The sequence below is a fragment of the Seriola lalandi genome, unplaced genomic scaffold, assembly GCF_002814215.2.
Source record: "Seriola lalandi dorsalis isolate HSWRI2012SDOR001 ecotype SW California unplaced genomic scaffold, Sedor1 jcf7180002054930, whole genome shotgun sequence".
NCBI classification, from domain to species: domain Eukaryota; kingdom Metazoa; phylum Chordata; class Actinopteri; order Carangiformes; family Carangidae; genus Seriola; species Seriola lalandi.
Genome location: NW_019525482.1, coordinates 103,141 through 124,505, shown reverse-complemented (window position 1 = coordinate 124,505; position 21,365 = coordinate 103,141). Strand labels below are relative to the sequence as shown.

The 21,365-nt window shown below is 41.9% G+C and overlaps 1 protein-coding gene across 1 annotated transcript; it reads right to left on the bottom strand.

Moving 5' to 3' along the window:
* Positions 1-85: 85 nt before the first annotated feature.
* Positions 86-20,289, bottom strand: fip1l1a (FIP1 like 1a (S. cerevisiae)). Its single transcript, XM_087170144.1, has 12 exons — positions 20,281-20,289; positions 19,742-19,820; positions 19,500-19,615; positions 19,280-19,353; positions 16,889-16,988; positions 16,699-16,792; positions 13,719-13,727; positions 12,893-12,935; positions 9,942-9,997; positions 9,109-9,287; positions 455-564; positions 86-333 (listed from the first exon to the last, which is right to left on the bottom strand). The coding sequence occupies exons 1-12, from the start codon at positions 20,287-20,289 to the stop codon at positions 192-194; spliced, it is 1,011 nt and encodes a 336-aa protein (XP_087026270.1). The 3' UTR covers positions 86-191.
* Between the last annotated feature and the right edge of the window lie 1,076 nt (positions 20,290-21,365).

The following is a 21,365-nucleotide window of genomic DNA, read 5'->3' as shown; positions in this document are numbered from 1 at the left end:
AAACCCTTCAACTCAACAAGAACAGCAGGAGAAGCTGATACAACACGAGCATATTGTACACAACATATAATTATCTTTAGCGTCTCTAATGGATTAAATACATTCTGTAATGCAGTTCATTTTCTAACACAGTGTCCCACAGCGTGCCAACAGGGCGTTGTCTCTCAGCAGATAGATTGGGAGACTAAAAGTCAGACAGATTTTAATTTCCTCTCTGGGTCAGCTGAGGACATCTTGTCGGTCTCCTCGTCCTTCTTATTTCTTTTGGTCTTTTTGTGTTTGTGTCCGCTCTGACGCTCCCTCTCCTCACCATCCTCCCTCCCACTCCTGCTGCTGCTGCTGCTGTCGAGGACACAGATGACAAACACTCAAACAATTCAGTCCTTTCATTCCCTTTTTCAATATTGTATGTGAGTGTGTTCGGGTCTCGGTTAGACCTGCGTGGTGTTTTTACCATCCTTTGTTTTTCTGCCTCCTCTCTGTGAGCTGTCCTTCTCCCCTCACTCTTTTAAGACTCTGGTGTTTGTGCCCTCGCTCCATAGTGTCCCTGTGCCTCATTTGATCCTCTCTACTGAAAAACAACACACACATTTGCTATTGATGAAACTGGAGGCTTTCACATTGGGAAATAATACAGAAGGAAAAACAGCTCATCGCCCGCAAGAATGAGACTGCTGGCTGTTTTTTTTTTTTCTCCTCTTCCACTGGGAGACAGATAAGTCAGAACTCAAGGGACCAGAACCTTAACCACCGTGTCTGCCATTTGCTTGTCTGAGCTTTTGTAGCTTCCCCTCTGGCCCGAACAAAGAGCCCAACACTAGTATCAAAGCATGCCCTTTACATTAAAGCCAAGCAGACACGCCGCAGCATCCTCTAATAAGCTGATTATTCACTGCAGTCCTGTGAGACCGCAAGACCGGTCAGTCATCACACTCGTGCAGAAACATATTCATGTGCAGAGGGAAGGTGACGGTGGACTGAAACACCTCCACCTCAAATATCCAATCATGAACACCTGCAAACACTCACGGTTCAGACTAAAGACTGAAGTGGTTCACAGCGAAAACACGCCCTGAAATTAATAAACAACAGACACTGAAATCACCATGTTAAAAAATGCAGTTATGCCACAGCTAAGATCTGTGACCACAGTTCAAGGATGTCAGTTGCCATGGTAATCAGCAATACACTTTTAGGATTCTATGTAGATACACAGATATATTTATGACACACGGTAAATATTTTGTCACTTCAAATCAAAGACATACTGCTCAGCCCTAAACACAGTCAAACAAACCTGCAGCAGAATAAAAGAACTGAGGTCTGTGCTGTGAGAGATGTGTGGCTCACAGCTGTTCATGGACGGGGGAAGAAAGCTGCTCCACATGGGAATGATTCATCTGCAGGGAAAACTGTCAAATCCAGCAGTGATGCCAGTTAAGCTCAAGAGACATCTCGAGACAAAACAGACTTGTTGTATCTTCGTGACTGAACCAGAAACAGAATCAGTTATTTATCCTTAAAAAACTCTTAGAGCTCACCTGTTGTAAACCCAATTTGCATCAATTTGTATTTGTAAATGCGATAAGCTTATAACAGAATTCATTTATGAGAACTCATTTGAAAGGAAACATATTCTAGTTTCTGAAAATGTGCTTGTTTTGCACGTGACTACAACCCAACCCAAACTACATCCGCTCATACATGGTATTTTTTAGTATTTGTCAGTCCTCACCTGTAAAACAGTCATTGTCTACATGTTACATAACTGCCAACAGGATATACTTTATACAAGAACAATGAAAAAGCTCCACAGTACTTCTACATCTTGTCAAAAGCTGCTCTGTGAAGCTTCAAGGCCTCTTGGCCTAATACTTTAGTTTAATAGGCCTTTATAGTTCACTCTTTCACTGGTGCCCATAAACCTCTCTAAAAGGAAAACTGGGAGAAATGTGCTTTAACTCTTTAATATGAAATAATAGAAAACATTAAGCATTTTGCCTAAGAAACCTTTTGGAAGCATTAAAACAGAGCTGATCTGTTAGTTAGATAGACCACAGCCTATTGGCCCTGCCTCTGAAGGGCACGCCCCCCCAGTTCGCTGTGATTGGTCAGGGGAGACGTCTGTCTACAAGTCGAGTCGTTAAAAAAAAGTGTGGAAAAAAACGGGCTTTTTCCAACGGAGAGAACACGTCATTACGTCTGACACTCTGTTACAGCTTGTTGTCTTCAGCTGACCCTCCTGAAGTGAAATCTGTTTGGATCTTTACAGGGAGGGAAGCCGCCATTTTTTAGCTAGAAAGCTAACAAACATTAGCAGACCCGCGAACACAGCCAAGATGGAGCCGGACGGAAGGAGAGAGAGGAGAAGTGAGGGAAGAACAGCGGATACAAATCGCTCGGTCGTCTGTTTTGGACTTTTCAGGACGGTATTGATTAAGCTGGAATACTTTTATAAGGAACCCTTTTGATTTCTGTGACCCGTGGACCCTTACGGACTAAAGGAATATAAATAACGGAGGAATGGAGGGAGAACCGGAGTTCTACACGTCTAAACGGTAGGCGGTCACCACGCTCAGCTGGTACACCATGCTGGTAGATATTTATAAATCATATTTAAGTGCTTATGGTTAGCGCAAAATGAACTGAATATTTGAATTCTAGAGGCTCTAACCGATCTAACCAGGTGCAGTCTGTTTATATTGACAAAGGTTTGGGCTGTTGGTCAGAACAGCCCTACATGGGCCAGTGGGCTGTATGACAACTAAAATGTAAGTAAACTAAAATGCATTTTTACCAATCAGCCTGCTTCACTTTACCTTAAAACAGGTAAACTCCTTTTCTCAGAGTGGTCAATATTATTTTACTTAATCCTGACATTACTAGTTCAATATTTTATTCCATATATTTAAGCTTAGAGCTATGTGTTTTGTTACTTCTTATGACAGATATCCATGTTGGGTGCACATGTGTATTTTATGTGTGGGGTTGTAGTGGCAGTGGGGGGTTGGGGGGTGGGGGGGTAGTATGGAGGACCATGTGCTTTATTTCCCAGGACAAATTTTACATCTCTTTTTATGAGCAACACCTGTGTTTACTCATGTTCTGGATAAAAACACAACTGCTGCTCTCTCTGTCAAACTAACACTGCACCAGACTCCACAGCAGTCTGCAGTTTTAACATAATCAACCTGACCTTTACCACTCACCGCACTGAAGGCATTCCCCTCAGCCTCTATATAAGTGTCATCTTGTTCTAAAAAAGTCTATAGAAGTAGATACTGCAGCCTGAGTGTAGACTCTCAGCTCACACATGGCTGGGGTAATTATTACCGTTCCCTCGCTCAGCACAGAAAAGAGAGAGAGCCTTAAGGGGCAGAGCTGTTGCGAGTACAAAGTTAAATATATTCAATATTTGGAGACAGCTCTTCTGTTAGCAGCAGGGATTAGGACCCAGGGCTCAAATTTGTTCTTGCCCGCAGCCATTAGCTTTAACACGAAAACAACCAACCTCTCATAACACCAAGAAGACAAGCATTAAGCTCGCCAGCAGACAGTGTTAGTAGGAGTAAATTATAGCATAGAAGCCTCAGGTTTTGTTTTCACATTCTATGATTTTGTTCATCAGCAGTGGCCAGGCCTGTCGGGGCGGGCAGTACCACAGATTTCATAAAAGGCCTGAGCCAGCTGCAGTGTAATCTCATCCAGTCCGTCCCTACCGTCGTTTCACTGGGAGACCCAGATGATTCAGTGAGTCTCACTACAAGATAAAACACAATTTATAACGGACACAATAAGAATGAAAGTAAAATCCCTCAAAAATAAATAGCAGCTGTGAGTGTCATGTAATGATGTTGTGTTTTCAGATAGATTATGGCGAGGTCTTTCTTTGCCAAAAGAAATGTAACTTTAACGGCGGCAGTACTTTCTTATACACTAACCTTTACTCAACACAAAAATATAACCCAACTAACTTAATGTGACCTTATTTGGCTTAAATGTCTCTCTCTCGCTCTCCTCCCCCATGTTCCCAGGAACTACTTTATTCTGAGATAATCATGCATGATATTTACATATTAATGTGACCTTATTTGGTAACTCTGACACATCCCATGGTGTTAGGTGTCTGCACACGCCAGTCTCACAAAAAAGTGCAAGACACAGAAAACAAACTTTTAAGATTTCAATTAAATAAAATCTTAACTGCACCGTCACAAAGTGAATCCCACGTCTGCTAATCAAAAACAAGTTTCACCTTTCTTACGGCCTGGTTGCACCTAAAGGAGATAAAGCGAAATGAATCAACCCGTGTTTGTGAAATATTTGGTTGTAGAAGTTTGGTGAAGTACTGAATATTCACAGGGGTGAGGACGGACTCCTGAAGCCGCCGAGCGATCGCACTAACCACCCACACTCTCCCCAGTCAGTCACAAACGTTTATCTCTAGTTTCTAGATACTGTTCGCTCTACTCTTCCCTGGTTAATTTCCCTCCTCAAAGTTATTGAGGAGGGAAATTAAAGCTCAGAGCTAAGTTTTAAATGCTGGTGTGGCCATTGTTCTGTTCTCCACATTCCTCATTTCAATTCTTTGCACAGCAACTGGATTTAGGTAAATCACAGTTTTTTTCATGGTGATACAAGAATGTTTGTTGGTTAAATGTTTTCCTCTGAAACTAAAGCCCAACTAATCTTAGTGTTCGATCTGAGGATTTATCACTTAATTACTGCAAGGTTGAGTAGAACTCATAAGTAGTTTTGACCACAGCATCAGTCATTAGAAGAAACTAATTAATCCTGCAGGTCACCACAGAATCCAAGTGAGTGATCGTAGAATAATTAAAAAGTGATGCTTTAACTCTAAATATAAAGGACTTTCTACGTTCTGTGAAAACAAAACTTTGTGTTTCCTCTTCCAGACACCTGGATTTGTAAGGAAGACCACTGCTGGTTGAGCATAACTCTATTTTTTATGCATGTACTAATATAATATTCTCCTTGTTTTCTTAGCACAATGTTTGATTTGGCCAAATGGCCAGAGTTAACTTATTGAATTAGGTCTTTGACAGAACCGTGAACAGCACTGCCGCTGATCAGTTTGTTCCAGATAGAACAACAATACTCCTTTAGAAGCACTTATTTCCGCTGGAGCATGAGTGTAAAAATGAAACTAAATTGGGGGCTCGGGTCAAAGGAAACCTACAAAAGAAAAGAATTGGAAACTGGAGCCGAGTGTGTGAGAAAGAAACGTGTTTGTAAAAGATAACCAGTGCGCGGTGCCCTTGGGAAGGGAGCTTTAAAAAAATACAAAGCAAGCAAAGCAATGTTGCTGTTAGTGACAAGCAAAAGAACCTAATGCAGGAGAATGTATCGCAGCTACTGTGTGTATGTAAAGTTCAGACAGGAAGTGATGCTGTATGTTTAAGAATAAAGACAGATGGTAGTGTTGAATGCAAGGACAGACCAGCACTGTTAGAAGAACCCCAAGACCCCAAGACTGACTCTGGAAAGAAATTAGTTTCATGCACAAAGACAAAAAAGTATGTCACATTCAGCACAAACAAAAAAAAAGTTGGGTAGAGGGAAAATAAGAACAGATGTAGGTGGAAGAATGTACGGGCCCCAAGACAGACCCTGAAGCCAGGATAAAAGTGGCATCAGCCACAAAAGCAGCTGAGGAGAATCAAGTAAACAGCAGGGTTTACTGTGCCCCTGTCTGATGCTAGAATGAAGCGGCAATTTGGATCATGCTATTCCTCCTAAATCTGAAACAAAACCTGGAAGGCAGACGGGATCGTTGTGCCAAATCACAGCGCTGCCATCAAAGTGGAATTGAAGATTCTTTTTCCAAACTACAGGAAAGATTTTAGGAAACTTATGAAAAATTTTATTCCCCCAAACGTTTTCTGCTCGTGAAGGAAATCACTCTATTGTGCATTATGCAAATTACTCTTGGCTGTAATCATCGACTGGTGCAAATTTGTTAACGGTTGTAAAATGTTATTGCGTTGTATTTGCTGTTCTGAATTAGCAAAGCCCTAATTTGGTTTCAGTGCGTTGTATTACAGCTGCCCTTTTTTCTATTATCAGTTTCTCCTCCATGCTCGGAGTCCCTTTGTTAACGCTGAAACCGGCCTTACAGCATTTTCTAATGGAGCTGTTAGTGCCAGTTTAAGCTGGATGACAATTATCATTTTAATTTTCCTGGTCATACTAGGACTTCATATCCAATGAAATTTGTATGAAAGCTTTTCTGTCAACCAATGATCGGGGTATTTAAATCAGATTTATGTGTCTTTGAACATGTGGACAGATGCTGTGTGAAAGAAACGGACCAAAGCAAAACGTGGATATTGCTGTTGATATTGTTCTGTGCAAATGTGTTAATTACTGCACATGACAGATAAAATACAAGGGCTACATTCATCATCAGTGATGATCAGAGTTAGGGCACGAGTGTTGACCAGTCAGATATACGGCCTGCACACATTTGGAGGGGAGGGGACACACACACACACACACACACACACACACATTATGTCACTCACTGTGAATAAATGCACAGGAGAAAATGTGAGTGTTAAACTCATGGAATCTATTAGTGGTGGTAAATCTGAGGCATGCGGTCACAACCACAGCTGATAACCAGTAGCTGATGCCCGGGGGGGGGGGGCACTGTGACTCAGCACAGGACATGTGGGCTACCAAGCACAGCTCCTACATCAGCAGCACAAATGTGCAGCAAAGTAACACTCACTGATGAACAATGAGGGTGGCGAGCAAAAAGCTCTGGACGGCTCCATCTGTTTCTCCGTCTTTCACACACACACACACACACACACACACACACACACACACACAGACACACTCACACACACATACAGACACTGCCCACACACACTAACAATGAATTCCTCTGGTTACAGTCTAAAAATACTCTCGAGCGCAGTCATAAATCAATGTAACAGAAAACACATAGCCTGCACATGTGTGTGTGTGTGTGTGTGTGTGTGTGTATGTGTGTGTGTGTGTGTGTGTATGACATGCACAGTGTAAAGTCAGGTCATGTGACCAGAATGTAGGGCAAGCGCATCATCAGAGCCCTGAAGGTGTGAGCAGCACACATCAGGCTCCTGGTCCTTTGTGACTGTGACATTAGAACAAATCTACAGTGAGAATAAAAAATCCTCCCGTGCATTCCCTGTGTGTGTGTCGCGCACATGTGATTCCTGTACTTCCGATCTTCTGCACTTAGCCTACAGCCTCCCAGCTGTCCCCGTGTCCCACTTCCCTCGTTTGACCCACAAGACTGTGCTGAGCACCGCGTACAAACCTGAATCCAGGCATCTAAAGCGCACAAATACCCCAGCAAACGCTCAACACTCTAAGTAGGAGAAATGCTGAAAAGCAGAACAGTGTATGAGGATATTTCTACAGTGCACAGTACAGTAAGAGATACTTCAGTTTGTCATTTTTGCTATTTTGCACTTATTTCCATGCAAGTTAATTAACAGCGAAGCTCCAACACAAGCTGACGCAGGAATCCATTGTTATCAAAGGAATTACAGCTTTGGCAACCGCAGACACAGATTAAGAAATTATAGTAGTTGAGTCCAAATTTCAGTTGTACTGCAGGTATTTGTAATTTTAACTATTTAGGAACAATAGGCATTAACAGTCTAATTAGTGAATCCCATTCGGGATCTGAGGCCGGCTCCTCGGTCAAGGGCGACGGCAGGAGTATCCCTGATACTTCACATGTACATGTTTTAGTGAGGAGTCGCAGTGAAATGTCACAGTGACTCTGTCACAGCGTATGAGCCTCAGGTCAGCTGAGGAGAAGGCGTGTGATAGGCGCAGGAAAGATGTGCCAGTGTGTATTATAGCTGGCAGCTGCCTGAGTTAATAATAATGAAATAGACAACTGGCTACTGGTCAACACGGAGTGTGCAGAGGAAATGTAGGGCAGGATCTGGCTTGTGCACGCATGTGAGCATTAGTGTTTGAGTACACATACTACACATATGGCAGCACTCTGGCTGTCACTGTGACAGTAGGGTAGTAGGGCACTATGTGAAATTTGGAGTGGAAATCAGATTGGCTCTTATCATCCATGAGCCACAGGAGGGAATGGCCCAAGCTCCATGCAGAGGAGAGCACGCTCAATTATTTCCTGACCGTAGTTGGCAAATGCAGCCAGTTATTCCCTCATCTACCCTGCACCCTGGCCCCCGCTCACTGCACCAGAACAACAGAAATAGTTCTGCATATGCTGGCAATAATTTCTCCTGGCTTTGCAATAGTCTTGATTTCTGTCACAATAGTCTTGTGGTCTTTTGCAATAGTGTGCATTTCTTCACAACAGTCCCAGCAGTTTATATTACAGCCATCAGCTGGAGATACGAGAGAGACACCACTTACAGCCCGAGAGCAAAATGTTACATGAAGACATTTTAGGTAAATTCATACACTAACACTGGCTCACACACTGAGACGGAAAGTAAAGTCTCCATTTTTCAGAGGATTATACAATTAGTTCAGTTGCTGAGTGCAGTTTTCATCTGTCCATGTGTCTTCAGGACTTTGGTTCTCGGCCATTAGAGGCAGTCCGTATGTCACAGGCTTCTACAGAGACTGCCATCACACACGACACTATATAGTCACGCTGAAATACTACGCAGCACCGACACCGTACCCTGCACTCATCTACTGACTCACCTGTGCAGCCTCCTCCTCTTGTCTTTTCTCTAAAGTTTAAAATCACTCTACAACATGTGTGTGTGCATATGTATGAGAGAGAGAGAGAGAGAGAGAGAGGCCATGGACACACACACACACACACACACACACACACACACACACACACACACACACACATTGAAAACTCAAAATAGACTGGATATCTGGACCTGGACCAATATGCTCTATACTGCCTGATCCAGAGGGCCACAGCTGCTCAGCAGACATTTACATGTATCCACTGCAGAGGGAAGTGTGAAGGCTGCACAGTGTCAACATAAGATACAAAAGGGAAACAGACTCGAGAATTACATGCATTAAATAAACTGACCTAGGGACCGATCGTGAGTATTTACAGCTTCAAGCCACAACGACCGACCTGTTGTGTGAAGAGGAACAGCTCTCGCTGTCTCTTTTCCTGTCTCTATCACGGCCCTGCTCTCTGGATCTGTCTCTGTCTGTGTCACACCTTGCCACACATTCCCAGGCTTTGGCAGTGTTCATCACCCCAGCGCTGTAGACGAGACTCGCTGGGATTAAAGATGATACACCTGAGAGAGAGAGAGAACAGAGCCATGCCAGACACATGACTGGGGAGGACCGTAAACATCGGCAGCTGGCAACTACATCAGTTTTACTTACTCTGTGTATAAACTACACATTCACTAAGTTACTGCATTGACACCAGCACCACTTTACGCCATTGTTTTCCACTAAAAACATGCTTATGTATGATTAATGAAGCTTCTAAAGGGCAGACGTTCTTTCAAAGAGCATATTTAGAACATACACAGACTGGAGCTTCAAACAGAATATATAGGGCAGGTACGGAAAGTGATTTCTTTTGAAAGTAAAAGAATTACATAAAAATCTGAGCTGGAAACAATCAAAGCAAACCTTCAAAAGGCTGAAATGTACATTGATGTGCATAAGAGGTGCAAAGGCTGCCAAGGCCAAATCACACACTTTCTTTGTCCTGAGTTTTCCCAATACCCTGATCAGTTGAGAAATATGTCGGAGGGAGTGTTGAATGAGGAAATTCCCAGAGTGGTTGACTTCACTGGAGGAATCCATTAACACAGTATCTACCCTGAATATTCAGGAGCAACACACATCACTGGTAAAGCCGTGATGGTGTAGTATTGAGTTCACAAGCTGTTGTGAAACAGTTATGAAAGACTACAAAAAGAAATAGACATTTTTACCTGATGAACGCGGGTCGAGTGAAGATGAGGGATCATCAAACTCTTTAGCGTGTCGACTGAAAGGATAAATAAAGAATTATGGCGTCAACACACTGTAAGCTTGTGTAAAACTACAAGTCTACACTGTAAATGCCTGTTAATATGGTCAGTGTTTTGTTTAAATGATGGGAATTGAAATGGTTTCATTATACAATCTTTGCAAGAACTTTAACACAGAGTAAAATTAATAAGAAGTTAAACCACAAAAATAAAACACCTGAAAAATGTTTATCATCATCTGTGTCACATGCAACATACAGCTGTTGTTTTATTCTTTCATATACGTTTTAAGGTAAAGTAACAGCTTTAATGCTTAAAGAAACCCAAACAGGAATGAGGTGAGCAAACAAATTTACAGATGAATTGATGAAATAATAATAAAAAAACAAACGTGGACCGGTCCACAACATGATCAAAGCACTTTTCTAAATGCACAGCTGTGTTCTCCAGGTGTTTGAAGTGACTGGCTCATTGTCAAGGAGCAGCGCAGGCTCACGAACGCATGAGGAACGGCCTCTGCCTTTTCACGTGGCCCTGATCCACACCCGCTTCCAGTTTAAAAACTTCCGAGCGGGCCGAAGGTGGACGGGGCGTGTGTGAAGTTCATCCAATGGAGCTGCTTCCCATCACATGTGAGTCCAAACACGCTGCCATAAAACCTGCAGTAACCAGGTCCATCACTCCCAGCGTTACATCAGCACACTGGTGCAACAGAGACACAGAGCTGGAGAGACGCTTCTTTGTGAATGGAGAGCGAATGAGTGAATGGAAGAGAGAGTCTGGGTGAATGAGCATGTGGCTGCTGGCGAAGCCCAAACAGAGGGAGAATAACTGTAATGGTTCATCAGAGCACTCTGCACTATGCAGTGCTCACATCCTGTGGTGTCTGCACATGATCTGTGATGCACTGTTGAGGGTATTGAACTATTGATCTAGATTTACAACCTTAGGGGTTTTTAGTGAAACATATAAATGAATAAATAAATAAATAAGCACCTCCTGCCCTCAGTTTAGACCATAAGTAAATATTACCCCCACGGAAAACATTTAAAACAAAGAACACGACCAAAAGTAACTGGAGGAGAGTCATTCAAATCAACTCAAGCTGAATTTCAATGTTTGTCATTGTTTCCAACTTTGTGCTTCAATATTGAGTGAATTTCTGCTGTTGCATTGGAACAGACTTATTTCCACTGTGGCAAAGTCCAGAATGGAAACTAACCTGAACTAAACTAAAGTTAGTTATTACTCTGTTTTTGTCTGCAGACATGTTTGACATTGAGAATTTTTGCTGTCACCAAGATTAAGTCACTTTCCACTAGTTGTATAATAACTGCTGCTACCACAGATATGTCTGATCTAACCAGTCACACAGTGTAAATCTGATCCACCAAAAAGTCGTTAACATGTTCAAATATTGATTTTTAAATGACCTGAACTGAATTCCCCCCAAGAAAACTACACATCTGCTAGTGATTAACATTCAACCCTTCCTGTGTCTGTGTCACAATAAAAGCCCTGCACAGTTCTTTTCACAGGAAGGTTCTTCCTATGAGAATCACCTGCAGGTACAGTAATAATGGGTTTTGATTAATCAGCTGTTCAGCAGTGCTTCTCCACAGTGATGATTGTGCTCATTGTTTCTTTTTGAATTCAGTCTAAAATAAAATAAAAAGATTTAGACTGAATGTGAGAATGTGACGGACTGAAAATGAATGTTCAGCAGCAGCATGAAAATTGCTCATTAAAGATATTTTATTGGCACATTAACACAACTTTTACCAAATACTAAATATGGATGTTGGGAGCCCTATGGGCCCTTGGCGCTCCACACAACTTAGGAAGCCAGGGCCCAGATCATGCCAGAAATACCCCGAGGGAAAGGCAGAGCAGCAACAGTGAGGCAGGGACTGTCTGTGTGGACACTGCACATGTGTGTGTTAGAGAAGTTGAAAAGGAAATGATTCATAAAGCGTACGGGAGATGGCTGGCAGAGTTCATTGGAACAGTAAGTCCCTGAAGGATGTGAGGATTTGGCAGATGGACTGAGATGTGAGAAAAACCATCTTTTAGGACAGAGTACTGAGTGAATTCAGGCACACGTAGACACAGCAAATTAGGAGAAAGGGAAAGAGAAGGATTAAGAAAAGAGAAAAAAAGATGAAGGGACAGGAAGCTGAGGAGACAGACAAACAGAGAGATGGATCGAGACAGGCTGGAATTAGACAACATCCAAGGGAAACAAGCTCAGCAACAAAAACTTAACTGGAGTGGAGCTACATTCAGGGCTATGTAAGAAAAAGCAGGAGAGCCAAGGGTACAACGTGGCCCACTTGTGATCTAAGTGATCTAGTGTAAATTACAGCAGAAATGTGGGAGTCTGCTGGCAGGTTGTGACATAGATCGGAGGAGGGGAGATGCCTTGGATACTGATAAACAGGAGACTGGAGGCACAAACAAGGTTGCTGTCTTGCTTTCTACCTTATTTGGCCATCGGTTCAGTTGCAAGATCAGCAAGAAGGCAGTGTGCAGTGTTAAAACCCATCCAGCTCAGAATGAAAAACAGTAAAAAACCTAAGCACAGGTTGTCCTTTGATGTCAACTGAGAGCCACCAAGTCTGCTTCAGAAATTAGGCAACTGCTTCCAGCTGCAATTATTGTTTTAAATTTTCAGCACTAATACAGCTTTTTTTATTAATGATCTCCAGTCCATTCTCTGACAAATGTTTTTCCTCTTTTCTTCCCTCTTTTTTTGCTGAATTTGTTTCTTACTGCACCTGAGTCATGCCTCCCTGAAAAAAAACCCATTGGTGTACTGTTTTCCTGACACTCTCTCCATCCCACCTGCAGGTTTCCCTGCTCCTACACCTCAGCCACTACATACAGAGCAGAGAGAGAAATCAGGGGCTCACCTGTCCAAAGAGGCCACGGGGGAGAGAGGAGGACGTCCTGGTCAAGGAAAGGAAAGCGACATGGACGAAAAGAAAAGACCATTACTGTCAAGTCAGGTTCTTGAAAGTGACCAGGTTTACACTGTTTTATATGCAAATATATTTTTTAAGATTTTAAATAATGTGGCTACACACAACCTGAAAATGTGAACCAGTTGATTCTTTATTATATTTTATTGAAAGTGCCAAACAACTACTGTATAACCACCACCATCTGTGAGGAGTCATTGGATGGACAATAATGAGGTTGTGTCAGACATTGCTTGTACTACAATTAAAATGCCATCAAGCAACAAATGTCTCATTGAAATATATTATTTTCCTGGAGAAGATATTTTCTCCTCCCCTTGTTTTCTCTCCAGTTTGAAATGTCTTAATTCTCTATGCGCAGCAGTCGTTTTACTGCCAACTGCACTGTTAGCCTCGACAACATAAAACATCATTTTGGTATTATCAGACATCTTTCACTTGGTCATCGGTTGCAGTGACAAGAGAGGAACTCCCCGTGTTGTCAGGCTGACAAACTGGACTTGTGCCTTTGCTCAAGATGTGTTTGGTCCACGATTTAAGGAACAAATTAAGGACAGTCTGAGCAAAAATACAGTTGCGGTGCTGATACAGCAGTTAATAAACAGGGTTTAATAATCATTTGTATCTGAATGTAGATACAACTACTTTGATTGTTCATGAAAATCCATGTAACATTATAGCTGAAGCAACATGGCACAGGTTTTGAGCATCAATAACACATTTAAAACATGTTTCATATTCCTTAATACAAATCAAATGAAATGTACTCATAACACAAAGGTTTTGATCATTTGCCTTTCTCTCAACTCTCTGAAGACCTAAAAAGTCCCAAACTAATTGCATTTAGGAATGGTAACCATGTGACTAAAGCATAGTTAACATGAGATGTAACAAATAAAAGCTAATACAGAGCCGAGGGCAACAGTCAGAGCAAACCATTTCAGCTGGATGGATAGACAAATATTAAATGGCACATTAAATGTGGCAAGACCAATGTATTGGCATTAATATGTGGAACAAATAACAGGAACACAAGCCAACATAACCTAACAATTGATGGTACTGCCACTTTTGAGGTAGAGAAATTAGATTCGCCTCGAAATGTCAGAGCAACAAAATGCAGCAAGTTCTACTTGATTTTCCTCCATCAGTAAAACAGAACGAGTCAAACGCTTGGATGCACAGTTAATGGTCCCACTTGTTATAATGCTCACATTTTACGTGACTGTGCAACACAATCAGTTCTAAATCACACAAGCCACACACACACACACACACACACACACACACACACACACACACACACACACACACACTCCTTTGAGGAGTAAAGGCACAAACACACATTCACATCTGGATACCATCCCCTTCTTTTTTCCATAATGAACAGTAACAAGAGAATGGCTCAGAGCGTTTCTCAACGACATAAAGAACACAAAAAACGGTTGAAACGGGAGGAAGAATAATAAGAGCTGCTGGAAGTTGAAACTTGAATATGAAAAAAAAAGACTGGGCTCACTGCTTTGTAAGTGAAATGTAGAACATCTTCCTTTCCTTTCAAATACAAGTCCCACAGAGTTAAGAGGACCTGAACTGCTCACTATGGAGGACAGACCCAACAAGGCCTTTGATACCGCAGACACCTGCACACCCAAGGGAAGACACACACACACACACACACACACAGACACACACACACACACACACACAGACACAGACACAGACACACACACACACAGACACACACACATCAACTTCCAACAGTTTGATACAGTGCTGTGCTCCGGGCCTTCAGGCAATTCCTTTCAAGAAAACAAACTAAAAGACAATGGTGTGATTCATCAGGAACCTGGTGCAAACACCTAAGACAACAAACAGATGAAGTCATTGCATTAGACAAGACAACCAGTTTATAGAATCAAATACTGAGCTGAAAATACCAAAGTTATGTTTCAAAAATAGTTCAGAAACCCAAACATCTAATCCACACAGTGAGAGTGCTCGGGAATAGCTGCGCAGCGCGCACTGCTTACACAAACAGACTCACATGTGCACGCACAATAAACACCAGCTTGTCCAGACACATGTCATCAATGTTAGCGTGAGTGAGTAATTGTTTCTACCTGTGGTGTTCTCAAGTGAGTGTTTCATGAGGGCTGGAGTTCCATGCTTGGCAGCATATGAGAGAGCTAATGGCCGAGAGCTAATGGCCGCCGATTGTGCTTGCGTGGCTTTCTCTGTCGTGCTAATATTTCACAGAGCTACAGGCTGGAGGGGTTTAGATGGAGTTGATATTTCACATCAGACCACATGCTGCCGTCCTGCACTACAGTAGAAGAAAAGGCTACTGTCTCCTGCACTCTTGGATACAGAAATATGCACGGACAGATGTGCACAATTGTTTGATATTTTGAGATGCATGAGCGCTGATATACCTCTTCTCGATTTAAATGATCCCGGCAACGATAAGAGCTGAGGTCAGTAGTTCTCATCGACAGCCCAGATCAGAGGGCATCTGTTAATGGTATGGTCATGGTCAGAAAGAATTGCACATCAGCTCAGCTATGATCTTCAGTAGATGTATCAATGCCACATGAAAGGACACTCACATACAAACTGTCGTGACCTACTAACCGGCTGTAGAAGGCATTAGCTTCAGCGCACAGCAGCAGACAGCCTCACCTTGGCTGTGCACTGTGCTGCACTGATAGATGACACAGGTACAACCCTGCAATGATACAGCTCACCTCCAAATTCTGCACTTATCAAACACACTTAGCATCTAATGTGACCTGACTGAAAAACAAACCAAAAATTAAAACAGCCCCTTCTTTCCCTAGGCTCAATTCCCTAAGGTCGGCCTGTTCAGCACATTTCTTGTGCCACAATCTGCTGGCCCAGCTATTTTTTTTTTTTTACCAGGGGCTATTTTTATCATGTTACACATTTGCATCACAAAAGGAGGCAGGGCCTATAACTTAAAGACAGGGGAGTGGCCTAGATAAAAGCTACGCAAATACACTTCAAAGCTGGAGTTGACTGTTCAAAGCTGCAGTCCGCAGGATGTTTGATATTTTGGTTGTATTAGCAGCTCTGGCACGGGTTCGCTCGGCAGTATGGGGCAGGGGGTGTGTGAGGGGTAAGAAGGGGGCCTAAAGCCGCGTTTCTATTTTGGAACCTTTGAAGATGAAGATATGGCATGTGCTCAGCTGTGCACTCGAGCCAGGGAGCCTTCCTGGATTTCTGTCTGATTCACTACAAAGACCAACAGGATGCACTGACTCACACCTGGATGGCACTGCAGACACCTGCCTGCAGGAGGGCATATATCCATACAATGTTCTGTAACGCACGCACGCACACACACACACACACACACACACACACACACACACACACACACACACACACACACGCTTGCCAATGTTCACCTCTGTCCTTCAACTCCACAGGATTATTTATTATAACACGTGTTGCGGCTTCTACAAACACACAGATTGCCATTAGTCATTTGTGCAGCTGCATGATGCGTGATGTGGCCCTCAGGGGGTCCTGCTGGGACCCTTTCCACCTGAAACCTCTGTACTCCTTCTTAAAGACAGCTCATCTGTTCATGATCATAGCGTCAGATGAGAGGGAATATGGCTATTTGCCTATTAAGTCTAAGGATATTGTGAATGAGCATGTATAAAAGTACCATTAGTGTGTTGGTTATTCCCTGTGCTGTGGTGACTTACGTGGTGGAGTGGTCCATGCCAAGAGAGAATTGAAACTGAGTTCAGGGTTCAGATGATAAGTAATTAAACCCTTGGGGAACATCTCAGTAACCACCTGCAAAATAAACATAGGTATTAATAGCTTCAGTGTCTGTCTTTGTCTCTCTAACACACACACACACACACACACACACACACACACACACACAACCTGAGTATTGTTTCCTTCATCACTGACACAACTGTGCCCTTCCACTCTGCTGCTGGGTCCAGGTCGTCCTCCGGTCAGATCAGTGGTGGCACTTGACTCTCTGTTGATAAACAGTCAACATCACATTCATGCAAAACTAAATGTTGATACACTTATATAATCATTTTAAAAACAGGACGTTAATGTGTCCTAATCTCACTCCCTATGTCCCTACTACAACCCCCTGCAGGTCCATTAACGCATTAAACCTCCTTATCTGGGTCATCTCGCCTTCTTCACAAAACAGCCCTTCACTGTCCTAAGCCCCCCTACAACACTCACCCACCAACCCACCCCCGTTGAGCGCACACACACACACACACACGCACACACACACACACACACACACACACACACACACACACACACACACACACACACACACAGATGGGACACTAACCCCTTTCTGTCACTAGGATTTAATCAACAGTGGAGAAAAACATACAGAAAACAGGAATAACAACTACATCTAATGGCGTCTCAATAGGGAAGGGCTTGGAGCTCCTTAATGTCTCTTTTGCTCACTTCAACTCTGAAATACACATTTTAAATTTTAATTTTTTTATTTAAAACAGTGGAATAAAAATGTGACTACATCTCAGCCTCATCCCAAAGGACAGCTACAGTATATTGCATGGCAGGCAACACCAGTGGAGAACATCATACCCGGATCAACAAATACAACAAGAGCTTCCTTAAACAAGCATCACATTTTCTGAGTCTCAGAGAATGAGACGTTTGCTGAAGCCCCATTTAACACATCATGTACTAGATAATAGAGTGTGTGAGTGTGTATTTGTCTGTGACATCCTGGTTCTGCTGTGATCCAGCTCTGTCACTTAGAGAGATGCCACACAGCGCTCAGATCCACATGACCTCCCCTGAAGGGCATCCTTGCCAGTGGAGGGGAACATCATCAAGGGTCTTTAATTAAGTGGCCAGTTCTGCCAGTCAGCCTCAGCTGACAGTCAGGACCTCCAGTGGCCATCCTCATCAACCATTCAACTAAGTGGGAGGGAATTAGGGCAAGGATGCGGTTTTACATGGGCAAAAGCGCTCAAAGGCAAACTGCACCTGGTCCATGAATAGAAACAACATGCATGCTAGTGCTGGTTGCTATATTTACTAACATGACAAGCATCTGCTCATGAGTGTATACATAAATGATGGGAGACTGTAACTGGGCTGTAAAGCACCACCGGCCCAGTCTAACAGCCCTGTCTCCCGCAGGCTTCTGCTCTGCTGCTCAAAGCTTCCCTTAAAAAGCTTTCCTGATCATTTAAAGGGACTGGAAACAGAGCAGTTTGACAACACAGTGCTGACCCATTTAGGTTGAGATGGCTCTGATTTTTATATAACTATGTTACTGTTATTTTTAGTTTCACAGTCAAGTCAAATCAGTTTTAATTCATATATATTCCCTCCTGGTACTTTACAATCTGTATAGCATTCAACAACCTCCATCCCCAGACCCTTGATTCCCACACTTCACCCACATATACAGGAAATATATCAAAAATGAAATGTATGAAAATGAATTCAATACAGTAGTTTTGGTTGTAAAGAGAAATTACTGAGATCTCTCTCCGTAAGTGAAAGTAACAATACAATAATGTAGATACTGCATTACTAGTGGATGTGCTGCATTCAGATGTTTTCCTAAAGCTGCAGCACAAAAGTAGAAAACCATAGTCTCAAAAGTAAGACAGCAGAATGGCCTGTGTTATATGACACATCAAATGTAATTGGTATTTTCTAGGTGATGCTAAATTTAATCTATAACAATACACCGTATTCTATTAGCTGATTACAACTAACAGCTAGTAACTACAATTTACTATCTAATAATGGAATATTTCCCTCTGTAGTGTAGAAGAATAAATGTGTAAATTAGCATAAAATAGATTGTGATGAAATATTGTTGACAGCATAAACTTGAATGAATAAATGTTAAAACAGTAAGAGGATGTAAAAAGTCTGGAAAAACATTAACTGTTTAGTTTATTGTTAAGCTCTGAATCAATTATTTGGACAAATCCTTTCACAGTGCTCTGTGTTTACATGCCTTCTATCAAATTTAACTTTCGCCTGTAACAGATGAACACAAGTCCGTGTTTACTTCAACACTTTGGGATCCCTTGCCAGTACATCCCTAAAATGCTAAGCCCCTCTTAGGATCACAGAAAACAGATGGCATCAGCCTGAAAGTTGTTGTGTCACAAACAAACAAAACCACCCAGCCGCCACCTTCTCCAGCTCTTGGAGCTCATAGCTACAGCGGAGAATGGCATGTAGGGCAGAGCAGTGAGGACACAGACGATGGCAGTAGGTAGGAAACACTGTGTTACCAACCTGGAGGCCAGTATGCATGAGGAGGAATAAGCAGGAGGCTGTGTTTCTCCATGTGTAGTGTGCCCCTTCTGGACCTGAGTGGAAAAACAACAAGTTCTCAATCCTCTGCTCTTTAATCTACTCATAACTCTTTTCTGTTTCTCGTATCTATCGTGACTCATATTTTCTCTCTTGCATTTAAAAAAGCTGACTTAATCACATGAGTAATATCTGGCCTTACCCTGGTTTTAGTGTAGATTTTTTTATTAGCTACAAAGAGCTTTGCCTGTTTCTTACAGTAGGCGTTCCAGCTTTGCTCATCAAAACCATAGTTAAAGTAATCTGAGATGTCAGCACCTAAAACCAAAACACAGCATAGTAAACAAACAAGTCTGCATGTGATCAGTGACTACACAGTTGCAGCTGAATGAGTTAGGAGAACACAGAAGAAAGAATCACCAACATTTACAGACTACTACTCACCAGCTTTCCTCCATGGCTTTTCCTGTACATCCAGCACTGGGATTCCTTGGCTATAGTCCCATGAATCCATGTCTATTCCCTTTGTAGTAACAACTGTTACACATTTGACAGGAGGTCACAATCCTGATAGATGTATTTGCCAAGGACTTCATTGTGGAAGATTATATATTCATTTTTAATAAGGCAGAGGGACATTTTCTTATCATAAAAACACTATTAAACTGAACTGACTATTATAGTAATGAAGGCAATGCTCTCAGTGAAGAGGTCAACTAATGATGGAGGTGCAAAAGGCGACTTCTTAAGGTCAGATAATCTCAGGCTGTCTGAAGAAGGATCTACATTTAAAATAGACTGTATTATGAGGTTAAATGTATGTTTCTTAGCTTTTTCTTTAACAATAGAAAAAAAGGCTGAACGCTTATCAGTGTTTTTCTTTAATAAATCACTTAAGAAATATTAAGTCTGTCTTTGTGCTTGTGTGGCATTGTGTCATCTTTATCAATATCTTGAAAAGGTTTTCCACAGCACTTACTTACCAACTGCATGTGTCCTCCTTTAAGCATTCATTTTCATATACACAGGTGTATATGCTCAGAGCTGCAAGAAAACAAGAGGCACACGTGTTATCAACACGGGTATCTGCATCATCATTACAATAACCTGAACGCTGAGAAACACTACTGTCTGGCTTCAACGCTGATAACCTCATTTCAAATGGCACCTCCACATAAAATAATAATATATCACCAAAAAACAATGAAAATATCTCAAAGCTACATTTTGACAGAAGTAGGTTCCTGACAAATAATGCACATTCATATTATGCCCAACAGGCAAACAAACACAATAAAAGGCTGAAAAATTCAGCATTATTTTGTCAGAAGATGGATCGTAAACAGTTACACTCTCATATGCACGGCTGCATGGTTACACAAAACTTATTGTATTCATCAGCAATGTCATTGTTACTGTCTTCATCATCTTGGACAGATTTCAAATTACCCTATAAAACAAAAGAAACACTTCAAAATAATAATAATGTCCACTTGCATGTCAGAATAAACAATTTTCATTCGGCAGATGCATATGAAAAAATACACAATAATACACACAACACACATAATGAGAACTGGAGATAAATTTCAACAATGAGCGTAGTTATTTTAGTTGAGTGCTTCACTCAGACTGCTCTTATGAAGAACAGTCACAGATTAAGTCCCACTTTCGCTGGTTCTTTAGAGAATGACACTGTGTTATTATAAAAAAAAATCTATTCCATAGCCATTTACTGCACAGCACAAAGGCTAACACAATAAAACCATGTGAAAAGATGCATACCTTTGTATTATAGTAATGACCTATGTTTTGTTGGAAATGTCTGTGACTTGACTAAAATTAACTTAATTCATAATTAACAATTATCAACAACGGTTCGTCTTTGTTTGGATTCTGGTGGTGGGTGATTCTCACCATCAGACATCGGGGCCTTAAATCACCCAACAACAAAGACTGCTATTCTTTAACTTGCACATTCAATTTAAGTCGCAGCAAAGACCAAACTCTCAAAAAAACCCCAAGACTATTGTTGAAGCTCTTGTGTATGTTACAGTAACTTACTGTA